General features: G+C 39.8%; 2 protein-coding genes across 2 annotated transcripts; one reads left to right on the forward strand and one right to left on the reverse strand.

Annotated features, from left to right (window-relative positions):
- The first annotated feature begins 348 nt into the window (after positions 1-348).
- Positions 349-5,629, forward strand: LOC143282876 (cystatin-B-like). Its single transcript, XM_076588745.1, has 3 exons — positions 349-515; positions 1,723-1,824; positions 3,894-5,629. The coding sequence occupies exons 1-3, from the start codon at positions 354-356 to the stop codon at positions 4,023-4,025; spliced, it is 396 nt and encodes a 131-aa protein (XP_076444860.1). The 5' UTR covers positions 349-353; the 3' UTR covers positions 4,026-5,629.
- Positions 4,623-15,278, reverse strand: LOC143282877 (small VCP/p97-interacting protein-like). Its single transcript, XM_076588747.1, has 3 exons — positions 15,118-15,278; positions 11,865-12,026; positions 4,623-9,075 (listed from the first exon to the last, which is right to left on the reverse strand). The coding sequence occupies exons 1-3, from the start codon at positions 15,175-15,177 to the stop codon at positions 9,061-9,063; spliced, it is 237 nt and encodes a 78-aa protein (XP_076444862.1). The 5' UTR covers positions 15,178-15,278; the 3' UTR covers positions 4,623-9,060.
- Between the last annotated feature and the right edge of the window lie 1,613 nt (positions 15,279-16,891).

Here is a 16,891-nt window from a genome sequence, read left to right on the forward strand (position 1 = left end):
TCAATGCTACTGCAACGTCTCAGGCCCATAACTACAACTACTGCAACGACACACAAAATAAGTCGGCGACTTGTGCCGGTGTTCTAAACGTTGCAAAATGATCATTGCTTGTTTCGGCACATATATTCTGTCATATGAGAATTTCAGTTGCATAAAATGTTCTTTATATTTTCATGGACGATCACAGCAAGATGTAATGATTTAAAAGATCCATGAAGAAATTGTGAGTAATAATAAAATCCGGGGTGGTAATGTTTCTGGGGGAGTTCTAATTCCCACTGTACGTCCCTCTGGAGTATTTTGATTGGCTGCTTATGGATCACGTGCTCACGTGAAAGTAAAAACTTTGTCACATGACAGGCAGCGCAGTGAGTCTGACGATACACACAAAAACAACATCGACCAAGAAGTTACAGAAGGAACCTGACGCCACCCAGATCTTTGTCAAAATGAAGTGCGGGGGACTTGCAGATACCAGAGACGCAACGGAGGAAATAATCGCTTACTGCGAAGAGGTACGTATCGTTGAACACTCACAAATGTTTAAATATATTCCTGGTACAATCTCAGCCGGTGTGTGTGGGCTTGCGCTTCTTCTTCCGTTGAGCGACCACAATCAACACTCTCATTCTTTTGTCGCTGTTATGAAAGGGGGGCCTACCAGTCAGCGCTGCCACCAAGACACCCCACACAGTCTTTCTGGGTCTCCTCTCACAAGATCCCTCCACATACATTGCCAGTCTTGCTGCCACCAAGACACACCATTCGGTCATAACTCAGTGAAGTCCCCTCTCACAGGTTCCACTCATTTTTATCTTTCTTCCTTTCTTTTTTATGTAATGAATTATCAGAACATTTAAAGGTTTGCTCCGCCATTTCATCTCCCCTGGGCCCCCATGAGCAGGCAGTGAATGGATCGTCTTGAAACGAAACTTTTTGTGACGATATTTTGCGCGTGCAGTGCTTACAGAATGAACGCTGTGTGGCAGTGGCCTAAGTCCCGTTGTTGAGCCAATCCCAAAGGTTCAAGATGTCTCATTCTCACTCCTAACTTAAAAATAAGAATAAAAATAACAACAACAAAAACCCACCTTGCTTTATTTTTCACAATCGCACTTCGCATAGCCTTAGCCTGCTCGTGATACATTCTTAAACTTGAACCCCATCAAAATAACTTTGAATTTATCAATAGGTTTCCGCTTGCACTTTCGTGTCATCGGTTTTGCTTTTTTTTGTGTCCGGCTCGTTAGCGAAGCGCGTTGTGTTATGCTGCTGGTCAGGCATCTGCATGGCAGATATGGTGTAGCGTATATGGATTTGTCTGAACGCAGTGACACTTCCTTGAGCTACTGATACTGCTGATACTATGATTGTGAATGGTAAATGTCCCCGCAGTGTGTGTGAGTGTGTGCGTGTGTGAGTGTGTGTGTGCGTTTATCATGTGTGTGTGCGTGTTTGTGTGTGTGTGCGTGTTAGTGTGTGTGTGTGTGTGTGTGTTGTTGTTGTTGTTGTTGTTGAGTGGGTGAGGACAGGAACGGTGCTCTACATATATATACATGCATTGTAATTTATATCCTGTTTCAATCTTCATGTACTTTAATTTTTTTTTTTAATTTTACTTTTATGGACCTGCACAAGTTTTGTTGTGGAAAAGTAGTAGTAGTTGTTTTTAATATGTGAATAAAACCATGCATGAATCTGGTGTGATGGTTTTGTTTCCAGGTCAAGGAAAAGGTTAAAGAGAAGTGTGACAAGGAACTGGGGAAGTATAGACCTGTCTCCTACAAGAGCCAAGTGGTGGCAGGCACAAACTTCTTTGTGAAGGTGAGTCATAGGGAGAACAGGATAATGCTGATCCACACACAGTATTACACAGCTTTCAGAAAACACAATATTCAGTCTGTAGTTCTCCTGCTGAAGCAATTTATTTCTTGAAATTGCCTCATCACTCTGATGGCATATCGGCTCCCAAGGGCATGAAGCATGTAACTCACAAGACAGGGGCGAGTGGGGTGAAAGTTAAGAGAGGAAATCAGTCATAGCCTCAGAATGGCACCCACTGAACATTTAAGTATAATGATTATAAATTGTACTTTTATGGAGCAAATTCCCCAAAGATGGGCTCTAAGTGCCTCACATGAAACAGCACATATATATTACTATTATTAGTGCATTGTACAACATGAGCACATGAAGATGTAGAAATGGAAAATGAGATCAGTATCCACCAATGTAACAAATTGCAGATATGTAAATAATCGCAGGAAAAAGGCACAATACACACACACATACACACACTCAAGCACCAACACACAAGCGCACACACCACAGGAATACTGCAATGGAGGGGGGACACAAGGGGAGTGCAGGGGGTGGGAGGAGACAAAGAACTATGTTTCGTTACATCCAAAGGCCAGTTTGAACAGGTGGGTTTTCAGTTTACTTTTGAAAGAGGACAGAGTTGGTGAGTGCCGGAGATCCAGGGAAGAGAATTCCAGAAGGTGTTTGATGCTGAAAAGCCCTTTGACCGAATGTCTTTGAAGAGAATTTGGGGACTCAAAGCAGCTTTTCTCCAGAAGACCTGAGAGAACAGGATGGAGTGTAAATATGAAGGAGAGAAGATAAGTAAGATGGGAGGGAGCCTTTGAAGTGGGAATAAGCCAGTATGCCAATTTTATATTGAATTCTGCACTGCATGGGCAACTAATGAAGCTGACACAAGAGGGGGGTAACATGATCTTTTTAAAAAATTTTTGAGAACGACTCTGGCAGCATTGTTCAAGATCATCTGAAGACGTGATAACAGATCAGAGGGCAAACCAGTGAGTAGTGAATTGCAATAGTCAATGTGACTGAGAATCAAGGAACAGACCAGCTGAGAGGTTGCTTCAACACTCAGATATGGTCGAATGGTACGGATGTTTCCCCAGTTGGAAGTTTGCAGTTTTGCATGAATTACAGACACCAGGGCCTCCTTGTAGGTGGGTTACATACAGAGTCCACAGGACTCATCTGAGGATCTCAGTGAGTTCTCATGATACCTAAGGGACAGCTGGTAGAGCTCTGAGCTCACAGTCAAAACACAGTGAGTTTGAATCACAGACATCCAACACAGAAATTGAAATTGGCATTTAATTACACATACTTAATCGTGACCCACAAGAGCAGACTTCGGCAGGGGTTTGACATTCCTGTCCTGTGCAAACTACTATCTGCCTATACAGACAAAACGAAAGTAATTACGGCCGTTAACCTCCCGATTGAAATTGGCATTTTACTGCCCAGCTTAACGTGGTGTTGTTCTGGCGGTGTCTGTGTATTGTTAGTTTGTTCCCCTGCCCCTACGTTTTCTGGTATGGTTGTCACCATTGGCCACATCACCTGAGGTGGGTGTTGACATTTAAGTTGGATCATGTGACTGACAAGTGAAGTCTGTTCACTCTGGGTACCAGAAATGTAGGTCAGAGTTGACATTTAATTACACATACTTAACTGTGACCCAACTAGTGCAGACTCCAGCAGAGGTCTGACATTCCTGTCATTTCCTTTTAGAAAAGATGACAGTGCATTATAGACAGAGCTATCTTCTCAGCAACACTCAGCAAGAAAGAGCTAAAAACTGGTTGTGAAATCAACATATGCTTATGGATAATGGTGCATTTGGACAACGGTGAAGGTTCAGTTTTCTTAAGTTGGGATTAAATGGGGTGGTTGTCTAGATTTTTTTTTTTTTTTTTTTTTTGGTCTGTTTTTCTGTGAACCATGTTTTTTTTTACCAAAATGTGTGCAAAATAATAATATAGGTCAAACTGCACATGTGAACAGGTCTGAGACTGAAAGCTGTGACTGAGGAAATAACAATAGGAAAATTGTATGTTATGTTATGTGTGCAGATTGAAATAGCGGAAGGCGGCGAGTGCATTCATGTCAGACTCTTCCGGCCTCTGCCACACACTCAAGACCCCTTGGAGCTGGTCGACATACAGACTGGAAAAACGCTTGTAGATGCCATTGAACATTTCTGATTCATTGATTTTTTAGAGACTTTGTTCTGAAAAGTGAATAAGTGGTTGTTTTTGGAGTAGCTTTTAAAATTGAAATTTTGTTTTTATCTGTCTGTGTTTGTAATACCATCATACTTCATGGTATAGATTTGATAGTGAACTGAGCATCATTTTTTTGTATATTTTGTTGTTGTTGTTAATGGTTTTGTGAGGCATTAACAGAAGTTTAGTACTGCAGACAGTAAAAGGAGAGAGTTGAAGATTGCTACATACAGCAAGAATCGCTTTTATATGGTGTATGTACAAAAGGTTGTGTGCATGTACTTGCATCCCTGTCACAGCAGCAGTTTTATGCACAGCAGTCAATTCAAGTTTTGGAGAAGAGTGAAATGGTGTTGCTCAGAAGAATTTGAGAAAAAAGAGGAAAAAGAATATATATAGTCATCTGATTGCTAAAAAATAAAATAAATAAATAAAAAACCACACACACAAAAAAACACTATAAAATTGAATCAGTACTAAGAGATGGCTTTTCATGAACCAAAAGTTCTCACATCTGTGGATCTGTATCTTGGTACTGGGGGAAGAAATTGTGATTTCTGCGCCACTTTTTGTTTCTGCTATTTTCTTTGGCAAGCTGAAGGGGAAACCTTCATTCAGGGATGGCAGAGGGATATTGAAGTAGAGGTGAGATAAGAAACGGTGTCATCCTTTGTTGTTGCTTTTCGCATATTTAATCTTAGCATTAGCTTTGTTTATATAATTATATTGAAGTAGAGGTGAGATAAGAAACAGTGTCATCCTTTGTTGTTGCTTTTCCCATTATTTAATCTTAGCATTAGCTTTGTTTATATAATTATATGAACTTTTTTTTTTTAACTCTTTGTGAAGGCTGTCAAAGAGGGATGTTTCCTGATTCAGAGCATAGTATTTTCTTGTTTTTTGGAATAGAGTGCATTGGGACACTCACAGACAATATAAAGCAGGTTTTGAGGTCATACAATATTCTGTGCTGATGCAAACAAAGTCTATCAGTTTGCTCTGTGTAGGCCAAATTGTGTGTCAAACTCAGTACAAAGGCATTTCTGCTAAGCCTGTTTTCCTGTAACTTTTGATAATTATGTTTTTACAAGTTTTGGATAAATTATCTGTATCTATAAGTGTAATTGCTAATTTCAGAGGACTTTGGCAGTTTTTTTCCTTCATGCACAGATGCCAGATGGTTTAGAAGTGATTGTTGGAGCAATAGATTATGACATCTTCTCTGAGGACTCACAAATGACACACACACACACACACACACAAATGAATGAGACCATTTTTCGGTGCCAATGGATGTTTTCTGATTGCCTGTACAATGTGTACGGTTCACATTGTTTGTACCCAGATCTTAATTCTACAAGTTGACATCTCTGTTCATGCAAGGCATTTCTCTGACATGTTCCATTTTATCATTATTTCCTATTCAGTACCTTCATTTATATCAAATGGGATTATTTAGGTTTATGCTGTTTTCATATGAACTGCTTTTTGCTTGCAATAATCACCTTGTGTTTTACCTTGATCAACTGATGTTATGCTGTCCCCCATGTTGATATAGTCTATTAAAATGCTGCGCAATGCAATATGTGTGTGTGTGATACAAAGCTTGAATGCATTGCAGCCCCCGAAACTGGCAAGAATTTGAGACTTGACAACAACAAGAAGAACGAATAACTATAGTAAGATGTCTCAATAAATAAACAAAAGTCTACATGGCCAGTTAGGAGACATACTGGTTAATGACTTCATTTTTATCTCCCACCCTCTGCCTCCCTAACGTGACCAATTAGGGTTAAGGGTTTGGCTGTTTGTATTCCCTGACCTAGACTCTGGGATGATGAACTGGTGAATAATTTCTCTTTTTATCCCCCCCTAACCTTGTGAGAGCAAAATCTTTAATATTGTAGACGTTGTCATGACTTTTCCTGACCTTGCAAGGTAAAACATTTTCCCAAGATTCTACCAAACTTCCATGACTGTGGGAACCTTGCCCCCATGGATGGTCTCAAGGCAGCATCACAATCGCATTATTCTTTTGTCACAATGTATTTTTCTGTGTGAAATTGGGGCTGCGGTCCTCAGGGAGAGCGAGTCACTATAGTGCAGTGCTACCCTTTTTCTTTCTTTCTTTTTTCTACCTGCAAGAGCATTTGTTTTCCTATCAAAAGTGGATTTTCGTATCAAAAAGGGACATCCCTATTGTTGCTGTTGGTTCTTTATTGTGCGCCAAGTGCATGTTACAGTCGGGACCTTTATCATTTCATCCAAATGACTAGCAACCGCTCCAGCCTGGTTCAAATGGAGTGGAAGAAAACTGCCAAGTGTGGGATTCTCTCCCTTCCTAGGGAGACCCGTGACCACTGGACCACCATTCCACAATGATAGTTCCGTGTACTGTTGGTTTGGAGGCTTTGACAGCATGTACATGGGTATCTTTGACAGGACCACAATTGAGATAGGATTGATGATGGGCTACAAATAGTTATCAAATTTTTTTGTTTCACTACATGACATAATTCTGGGGAGTTTCAAGGCCTAACCAGCCTGGTAGGTTTATGTGAAGGTCAGGCTTCAACTCCTTTTAAAAAATTTTTTATTCCAAAGCAGATGCGGTATAGTGTATCACGCTGGTGATACGCTGTATTGGTCCTCATGCTTTCACACCTTGAAACTGAAAGCAAGTAGAGTTTTATATACAGTTTTATATACACTCACACGCAGACACCTCCCGAACCCTCCTTCAACATTTGCAAAGAAAAGTACATGGCCCATTCTTTTCATTCACACCAGCTTTAATCTCACTTAAATGTACCACAAAAGGACAGGGTTTAAAAAAAAAAAAAGTTCAGACTGAGTAGAGATTGAAAGGAATGTAGCCATGTATATATTGAAGCATGCAATTTCTACTCAGGAAAAAAAAATGCACAAAGGTAATACAAGCAAAGCACAAACACTCCATGCAATGTATCTGTTCAGAATCCAGCATACATAAGATTTACAGGAAAAAACAGTAAACATAATAATCCGAATTTGAAAACTAAAAATGCAAAGTCATATTTTTTGTCTTTTTAAAAAATATTTTTTAATACACATAATCTAATTTGTGTTATGGTATTCTGAACCAGAGATGTTCTCAGCATGCCATTCAGAAAATCTCAGTATCAGTAAATGAAAGGAAAAGAGTGGGAGGAACTATTTAATTGTCTCAAAGAAACCACCGGTGCCAGAAACAAAACAGAATAAAACCTGGTTCTCAACAAACACACACAAAAAACCCAAAAAACAATAGTGACAATCTGTGCTAAGCAAATTAGTAGAGGGATGGGGGAGTTCCATAGAGTGCAAAAAAAAAAAAAATATATATATATATCACAATAATAATCATCATCATTGAAACAAAAAAGCAACTTGCAAATGCCAGTAAGTACACAAGCAGCACAACAATTTAATATCAAACAACTGTCATAACAAAGATTCTTAGAAAATGGACACATAATAATTACACGAGAACAAAACACAATGAGCAACACTGTCAATACATTTTTTCTTTTAAATCACGGGTATAACATTTCATGCATCTCATGCCTAATCTAAGTGGTTCTATGTATGATTCATTTTGGTGATATTTGGCTCAGTCTTTACTTCAAAAAACTGCTTGTGTTGTAGGAGTGTGGTATGAAGGGATGTGTTTGTTTGCGTCTCATCTCTTGTTACTACTTGTCTGTGTTTCAGTTGCTTTTTACAATTTTTTTTCTACACAATAACCTGGGAATAAATGAAAAAAAAAACCCTCCCCCGTTTTCCATGCCATATATCATATAAAGTTTTTAAAAAATTTATCCCATCATTCAAATTATTCTCAAAGCACATTTGAAAACAAACCCCCAATGTTCATGCAAGATGCAGTTTTCCATATTGTACAGACCCATTAAGAGGCTACTGCAAACAAATGGAACAAAAAACAAAACCATCACATGCCAAGTTAAGGCAAGTGATTTTCAGCAAATGCAGAAATCTACATCTTCAGCATGGTGGTACACAAAAAACAACAACAACAAACAAAAAAAAAAAACAAAAACAAACCCAGACCAAGATTTAATGAAGTACTCTCCTCCTGCTCCTGCCTCTCAATATATTGTGATTTATTTTAGGCCAGTGTGTTTTCAGCTTCACTGTCCCAGTTGTTTGGAATTGACTGCCTGCTGGCTTGAAATATAAAAAGTTAAGGTAGAATGAGGAAAATCAGAGTAAAGTGCCTTTCCCAAGGACACAACACCATGCCGAAACAGGACCTCGAACCCTGATCACTGGTGAACACTGCATCAGACGTCCAACGCCTAACCAATTCTTTCACTGCGCTCTGAGATATATATATATATATATTCACCGACTAATTCAGTTTCAACAAAATCTTAAAACGTTTCATTTAAACATGCTTTTGTGCCAACATTATTTAATTGTCTTTTTTTTTGTCTTTTTTTTATCTTTTTTTTTTACTTCTATCCCTGCCATTGTATTGCATAGTAGTGGCAAGTGTGAATATGCACAGTGTTTGTGTGTGTGTGTGTGCATGTGCAAGGTGTTTTCCTGAAAGAGAACTGCACTTTCCAAATGCCATTTTATGTATTATTATTATTTTATCGCCTGAACAGTTACAGTGGGCCTAGGGTGTGAATTTCAATGATGTTCTGATTTGATTTTTGCATTTTGAAGCCACAAAATTAGCCAACATTATGAAAACGCTACAATCCACTGCTGAACATGACAGAGTTGATGATGGATCAACTGTCAGCATTAGTCATTGAGTGAAAAAGTAAAGATTCATCATTGAAAAAATATAAAAAAGTGAACAGCATTTCTTTATTGCAATATCGTATCACATATTTAGGGTCAGGAAAGCTTTGCCCACAATATACTGAGTAAGCGAAAGGGAGACAATGAAGTCCATGCAAACTCCTGGAAGGTACATTGCCCTTTTCCTGAACTGAAGCGATCATCTCTCCCACTGGGACAGCTATGAAACCTGCCACTGAAAAAAGACAACGCACACACGTATTAAAATGGAAATTCTTACCAGTTCTTACCAAAACAATGATCTTACCAAGAAATTTTGTTTGTGTTAGGAGTTTGTATGTGAGTGTGTCTGTGCTTGTGTAAAGAGAGAGTGTACATTTGTGTGTGTGTGCATTTTTCTTTATTTTTCTTTCTGTGTGTAGGTGTGTCTGTTGGGCTAGCTGTGTGATTTTTTTCTGTTTCCTCTTTGTTTGCCACACTCATTTTGTTTACACATCATGTGAGCTAACAAATCTGGCACTGTTCATTGGAGAAGTGTGGATTCCCTTGAAACAACACACCACAGAATAACGGTTCACAAACACACACACACACACCTAGAACATGTTCTTTCCTGTGATGTTATTCAGCAATCCATCCCAGCACTTTTCTATATTTCCATCATCAGAGTTTGGTTCAATGAACACAAACAGAATCTAAATGGTTAAGTTTAATATATCTGGATTATAAACATGGCTGACTGCAAGTCTAAAGGCTTATATCACAGACTGACAGAAGTTTACATTTGGGCCAACAGCAAAGTGAGAGCTGTATTATCAATGGTTTCTCCAGTCAATGGGAAATCATTTACAGCTTGGTCTTTTGTGAAGGATTATGACTCTCAAACTAGGATGCAAAATTGCACTGGCTCTTAGTGCTGCAGCCTTGTGGGCTGGTTGGCCTTCGGGAACTATCCCAACGCCGACTGTCCTAAAACCCTCTTGGCCGAGAGAGTGGGGATGTAACTTGGGCAAGACACTCTCCACTATAATCAAATTCTAGCCCAAACAGTCGGAACAGCAGTTGCCTCCTCTGCTGTTCTGATGGTCATAGTCGGACACGACTGACTATCATATATAAACATGAGTTGCTTTCTTCTTGATAAAGTTTTGCTAACTGGACTTCATCAAGCGTGCCTGAAAAGTGGGTTTGCATCACATTGTATACAAAAATAATGTCAGAAACTTTGTCCAGCTAGGACAGGACAGTGGTCCCAGTCAACAGATTTAAAACTGTACAGATGATTATGTATGGTAATGACAATGAGAGATGCATCTATCTTGTCTGTTCGTTGGTTTGAACTCAAAAGCAATAACAACAGTGACAAAACTGACAGCAATGCGTGACTTTTTGTCCAGCCTATCTATCCAATCAGATATCAATTTTGAGCAGGTGATAATAAATGGCGGTAGGGGTACAGTACTTTCACGTAATTTGAGAAGAGGGGTTGAGAGACAGTGGAGCAGGGTAAGATGATATGTCAAAGACCAGATAGAATTTCAGGCAAAGGGGCATGTTTCAAGACTTCAGTGAACTGTCTCTCACAGTGTTCATCTGGCAGGAACTGGGCAACAGACAATCGTACATGATTTTTTATGAAACCTAGGGTTGACAGGATTTAATTTTTCATACTTTCAGTCACTGATTTGTTGACCTATTCCTTTGAAGAGCAGACAAAATGGATGCACAGCAGACACTTTACTGGCTTATTTGCAATCAGGAGGGAAAAAGTTTCATCAAAGAGCTTCCCTCTCTAAACCGAGTATGCTCTTTGGTTTAAAAAAAAAAAAAGCTTGACTTTTCAGTTTCTGAGGACATGATTGACTTTTTATCTTGACAGAACCCTCGTTTATCATTGTTGGGACAGTAATTCACTTACAAATTTACAAGCGTTGTGACTGTTACCATAAACATAGGACCTGTTTTATTTTCTTCTGCAGGTATGATCTGACTATAAATATGCTATTTCCAGTTGTATTTTGTTTGTTTGCTTTTCTGATGTCTTTCTATAGAGTTAGAATTAGATTTGTGGTGAACAAAAATTATTTTAATTACTTTGAAATGCCTGAATATTTATCTATCATCAAAATAAATGGGGAAAAAGCTCAGGTTCAGAATTCATATTCATTTTCCATTGCAAAAACGTTTACTTCGCTTCTGTATCTTGTATACTTTTTGTAGAACAATTTTTGAAAATCTATTATCCCTGGCAAGGGGAGAGCACTTAAAAAATTCCCTAGCACTGAACGGATTAATCTAAGATAATTTATTTCCATATCAAACTATCCCATAACTATAACGTATAAGCAAATACTAATACAGTAATAGATGCAGGGTTTATTTTTTGTCTTCCCAGTCTGAAAACCATATCAAATGGATAAGTATCAATGCGTAAAGAACTCATTACACATGCACGGTAATGCATGCCACACAGTCTGATAACTTTCTTCATATCCAGTTCATGACACCACCACCTTCCAAACACAGCTAGTAATCCCTCTTTCTCCTACCTTATTATCACTGTCATATTTTTTTGGTTTGTCTAATATCACTCTGAGTGAAGAGACATAAAACTGATGAACAATAAACACACACAGATGCTCAAAAGCACACATGAATGGACACAGACACTGCCATTTTGATTTATACTTGAGATCCACTCAAATCAATTTTCAGTACTGTTAACTGCACACATGTTGCATAAAAATTAAAATGATTACATGTGGAACTGCATATAACTGATGAAGATGTAAGCAATGTCTGTCACTCTCAGCAAAAGAAAAAGATTTCTCAATCACTAACAAAGCAGGATACTAAGTAATAGTCATACCCCAGCATCCTTTCAAAGTGAAATATCTTTTACCTAAGTTGCAAGTCAAGTCTACATGTATATATCATATTCAATTGGGTGAAAAGTAAAACTGTGAATCTTTGAGACAGTATTCTACTTTTTTTTAAATATTTTTTTTCAAATAATGTCCTTACCCTCAGCCCTGTACCAGAATCCGGCACTGCCTCTGCTTTCTTTTCAATTTCCTCCTTCCTTTGCTGTTTACGTTTCAGAGCTTCAGCATCTTTCACCCCCCGACCTTCATTCTCTTTCTGTCTACGTTCAGCTGCTTCCGCTTGCTGTCTGCGACGAGTTTCCTACATCAAAGGCATAAGAAATTTCACCTGAAAGGTTTACTTGATTCACTATATTCAAAGGTGGTTTTTTTTTTTGCTTTTGTTTTTTCAACTGAATTGCCATGTGTTTGTGTGCGCACGCACGTGTGCATGCACATGTGTGTGTGTTTGTGTATGTGTGTGTGCGCACGCAGTTATGTACTGAAATACACAAGCATTTCAAAATGTCACAGGCAAATTATGCAGTAATAAAATAAATCAACCAAGTAACGAAGTCAGTCTAAATGTGTACACACATGTACACACACACACATGCACACAAATGTATACCCAGAGAGAACACACAAACACAAACAAAGAGTACACAAACCACACACACAGTACACACAACACAACAAGCACATGCACAAACACACACAAGCTCCTTTGTTCGCCAAGTCAGAATAGGGACAGCCTGATTAAAGCAACAACTGACCCCAAGTTTACAAGACACACATGCACTGCATGCCAACAACAAGAGAGACGTGGACTGCCTTCAAGAACACCATCACTGAGCTATCAATACCTTCAACACCACATCTGCACTGAGGCAAACAAGCACCATAAAGTTCATCAGAGCAAACCTAAAGATCTTCTAACCCAACATCAGACTTCAGGGCTCAAAATACCCACAAGTCCCATTGTCTGGGACCTGGTGGACATGTGAAAATGCTCTCTCCACTTGTTCCTTGGGCAACCAATTTTTGACTAACGACAGAATGAGAGAAATGGTGACTGAGCACTCAGCTTCAGTACAGACCTATCGCACTTCCCTTCTCCCCTTTTTACGTTTGCGCCTCCCGCCCTATCAGTTTTCTCCCCTTGCTGGAATACCTATCTCCAGTCCAGGACCCACACTAAGAATAACACTGACAAAATTTGAGGCAGTACTGGAAGATGATAAGGGGCATCATGCTGGAAACACTGGACTGACCGTCACCGGAAAGTTGGCGACTAAATACCACTCTCAGGCTCTCAATGCGGTATGACAAAATCCACAGATCTAGTTCACAGTCCCTGCCTTCAAGCAAAACTTGTTCCCTTTCCCTCTGGCCTGTGATGAGGGCATGGTCAGCATTTCTACATACCCCATCCAAATTCTCGTTCCTGCCAAGAACAGTGAAAAGAGTAGAACTTTCTACCTTGACCTTGACCTTGACGTTGTAGATGTTTGAGGCCCAGTGATGGGCCAGTTCATCTTTCTAATATTCACGTACATTTTAGTGGCATGCGTGGCACTGGTACGTGTGGCAAATACTAAGATAGTTACAAATAGTCAGGACTGACAAGATGGAGTGTAGACACTCGCCAAATCTTTCCAATGAGCGTCGAGTCTGCCTTTGAAGCTGTTCATGGATGGCGCTCTGACCACGAACTTGGGAGGTCATTCCACATGCTGACCACCCGCTGAGAGAAAGTTCCACTGCAAACATCCAACCTACAATGTTGTTTGTTGATCCTGAGACTGTTTCCTCTTGTTGCACGGTCACTAATGATCTCAAACTTCAGCTGATCAGAATCGTAGATCCCATGTATGTATTTGTACAGATCAATCATATTGCCTCTATTTCTGCGATGCTCAAGAGTAGGTAGTCCCAGGATCGCCAGCCTCTCAGGGTACGGCTTGTCTCTCAGTGATGCCAACAGCTTGGTTGCTCGTCGTTGCACGTCCTCCACTTCACTACAGAGGGTTTTGTGGTGTGGCTGCCACACAGAGTGGCCGTACTCCAGGATAGGATGCACAAGGCTCTTATACAGTTGAACAAAGAGGTCGTTGCTGAGGATGTCAAAAGTGCGCCGAATGATGCTGACAACTCTATTGGCTTTTGCAGTACTTTTTGCTACATGTTCCTTGAAGCATAACTTGTTGTCGACATGGACGCCAAGGTCTTTTTCATGTTCATGCTCCTCCAGCACTATTGTGCCCTGTATTCCGTCTTGCATGGTGTAATCCACCTCTGACCTTTTGTTACCGAGTTTCAGGACGCTGCATTTTTGCGGATGAAAACGAAGTAGCCAATCCTGCGACCACTGCTGTAGTTTGTCCAGGTCATCTTGCAAGGCAATCGTGGCTCCTGGGATGTCACTGCGAGTGTACAATTTTGTGTCGTCTGCAAACAGTTTCACTTCACTGGTGCAAATATTCAGCAGGTCGTTGATGTAGACGACAAATAGCATCGGGCCAACAACACTTCCCTGTGGAATCCCGCTCGTCACTGGCGCTAGTTGTGATTTTGCTCTGTTCACGACTACTCACTGCTGCCTGACTGTCAAAAATGCCTGATCCAGTTGAAGACCTTGCCTTGGATGCCGTACGCTGCAAGCTTCATAAGGAGGCGTCGGTGGGGCATGGAGTCGAATGCCTTCATGAAGTCCATGTATATGATGTCGACGCTGCCTCCTGCATTGAGAATCTCTGTCCAGGTGTCCATAACATTCAGTAACTGTGTAACACAGGATCTTCCATGCACGAAACCGTGCTGCTGCTTGCTGATAAGTTGATTTTCATCCAGGTGCATGATGGAGCAAAGCAACATTTATACCCCTTCATTTATGTCAACAGAGAATTGCAATACTGGTGATATAAAAAGTAACAACGCATATTTCCAGTTTAAGTCTGTGCAGTGTAATCAAGATGTGTGAAAAAGAGTCTAAGCCTGAAGAGTTGAATATTGACACCAAAGGTGATCAACCCCACCGCCCTACCATCAATTGCCTGCAATAACAATAATAGTAAAATGGACCCTTCCTTTGTGGCACACCCTCACATGAACCAACAGCAAACACACATCCCTCGCGCCTCCCCCCCTCCCCTCCCATTCATGTCAACAGATGGTGTTCGAAAAATTATCAACACATATTTAGCGTTTAATCTTGTGCAATGTAATTAAGATGAGGCGGATGAAAGAAAACCAAGCTCTACTTAAGTATATCTACTTGTCAGTTGGCTTAAGGTATATTCCACTGAAATTAGTGTGCTTTTAAATTCAAGACTCGTGACTGAGTGAAGCAGATTATCTAAGTTCTAACACAACAATATTATTTTTCATTGTAATCAGTAGTGGAGACGTACCGGCGACGGCTGGTCGTAATCCGACGAATCGCCATTTAAGCACGGAAGACAAAGACCCATTTTTGGTGAATGCAATGTCTTGCTGTGAAGACGATCTACTTTTCGTTTCTTGCGGAAATCTGCGGAGTTGAAGCAACAGATCAAAAACCGCACCTATACTGATGACGTCATAAGCAACTGTGCTTGGTCTTCACTGTGCTGTATCAAAATGTCTTTTTCTCTTTCATTTTTTTCTTGTTCATTTTTTTACATGAATAGATAAAATGCAAAATCAAAATTTTCTGTATTTATCGTAAAATAAAATTGAACGATCGGCGGGAGAGAGATGTAGGGAGGGGGAAAAAAGTGGGGAGGGGGAAGGTAAGACATCAGACAGGGAAGACCACTCCAAACACCTTGAACGCATGCTTGTCAAGAAGTTGGGGAAGAACAGGTTTGTTGTTATGTTCTGTGGCATCTTACTTTATCTTATTTTTCTTATTGTAAATTACCGCACAGACAAAGTTTAAAGAATAAAGGACGTGCAGTTGAACAATTTTTAAGTTTCTTGCATGCCAAACATTGAGCCATTCGTTGACCAATGCAGTAGACGGAAAGTAACAAGCTGAAAACTAGGGAACATGTGTGTGATGGTATTTTAAAATACTATATTATGACTGGAAAATGGCAAAACATATCAGAATATTGCTATCTTGTGCAAGTAGAACCAGGGACCACATAGAAGACACATTTAAGAACTTATTCCCACGAATAACAGTGGAGTTACAGCACTTACACAGTCGCTGCAAAATCAACAGAGAGCTTCCGTGCTGCCATTAATGGCGGTTCTTTCTTAGCTGAGGAGAAGTGTTTTCTCAATTTATTTACAAAATTTCCAGGTAATGTCAACACTGGGTTCTGTCGACAATATATACACATGCAGGCAGGATAACTGTAAGTGTCAAAAATTTTATGTCGAATGTGAAAGTGTGAGGAAGTTACACTTGAAGTTGAAATCAGCATGGCTGTGGTTAAAAATAAAAATAAAAACAGAGAAAAAAGATGCACTGGGACTTGGGTTCCCTCCTGCGTTTAGGTCTTAAACCCCTTGTCTGCTGAACCTTAATGAAATGAGATCAGTGTTACATGAGTTTGAGATGCTGTAACTACTTTGCTGAGCAAAAGTAATGCTATTTCAATAGTAAGAAATCCAGATAAAGAATGAAGGTCTATCTTATAAGGTTATTTCACTGTGAGGGAACAGCCGATCATTGATGAACATGTTCATCAGCAGAAGTTGAGGGATCAAGAAGGGATGTGAGGCTGTAGCCAAATTCACATCATTTCCACTTGTTTATAAATTGATAATGTTAAATGCTGAAGTGTTACTATTGTCTTTCCATCTGTCATCTTTGTCTCTGTCCCCAAAAGCCTCACTCTCTCTATGATTTTCTTTCCCTTCACCCTTCTCTCTCTCTCTCTCTCTCTCTCTCTCTCTCTCTCTCTCTCTCTCTCTCTCTCTCCTGAATCTCTCATTTTTACTCTCTCTCTCTCTCTCTGACTCTCACATAGACACACACTTTCTCTCTTCCTGTCTCTGTATCTATGTCTTTCTGTCTCTCTTTGTGTGTGTGTGTGTCTGTGTGTGTGTATGACTCTGTGTCACTTTGTCTGTCTGTCTCTCAAACCATTTTCACTTTATCTCCCCGTATTTTCTTTTATTGTCTGGCCACAAAAACATTGCTGTCATTATAAATTATGATATTGTATCAGTTTTGTTTATCTGCTTACCATG

The sequence above is a fragment of the Babylonia areolata genome, chromosome 6 (genome assembly GCF_041734735.1).
Source record: "Babylonia areolata isolate BAREFJ2019XMU chromosome 6, ASM4173473v1, whole genome shotgun sequence".
In the NCBI taxonomy this organism is placed as follows: Eukaryota; Metazoa; Mollusca; class Gastropoda; order Neogastropoda; family Buccinidae; genus Babylonia; species Babylonia areolata.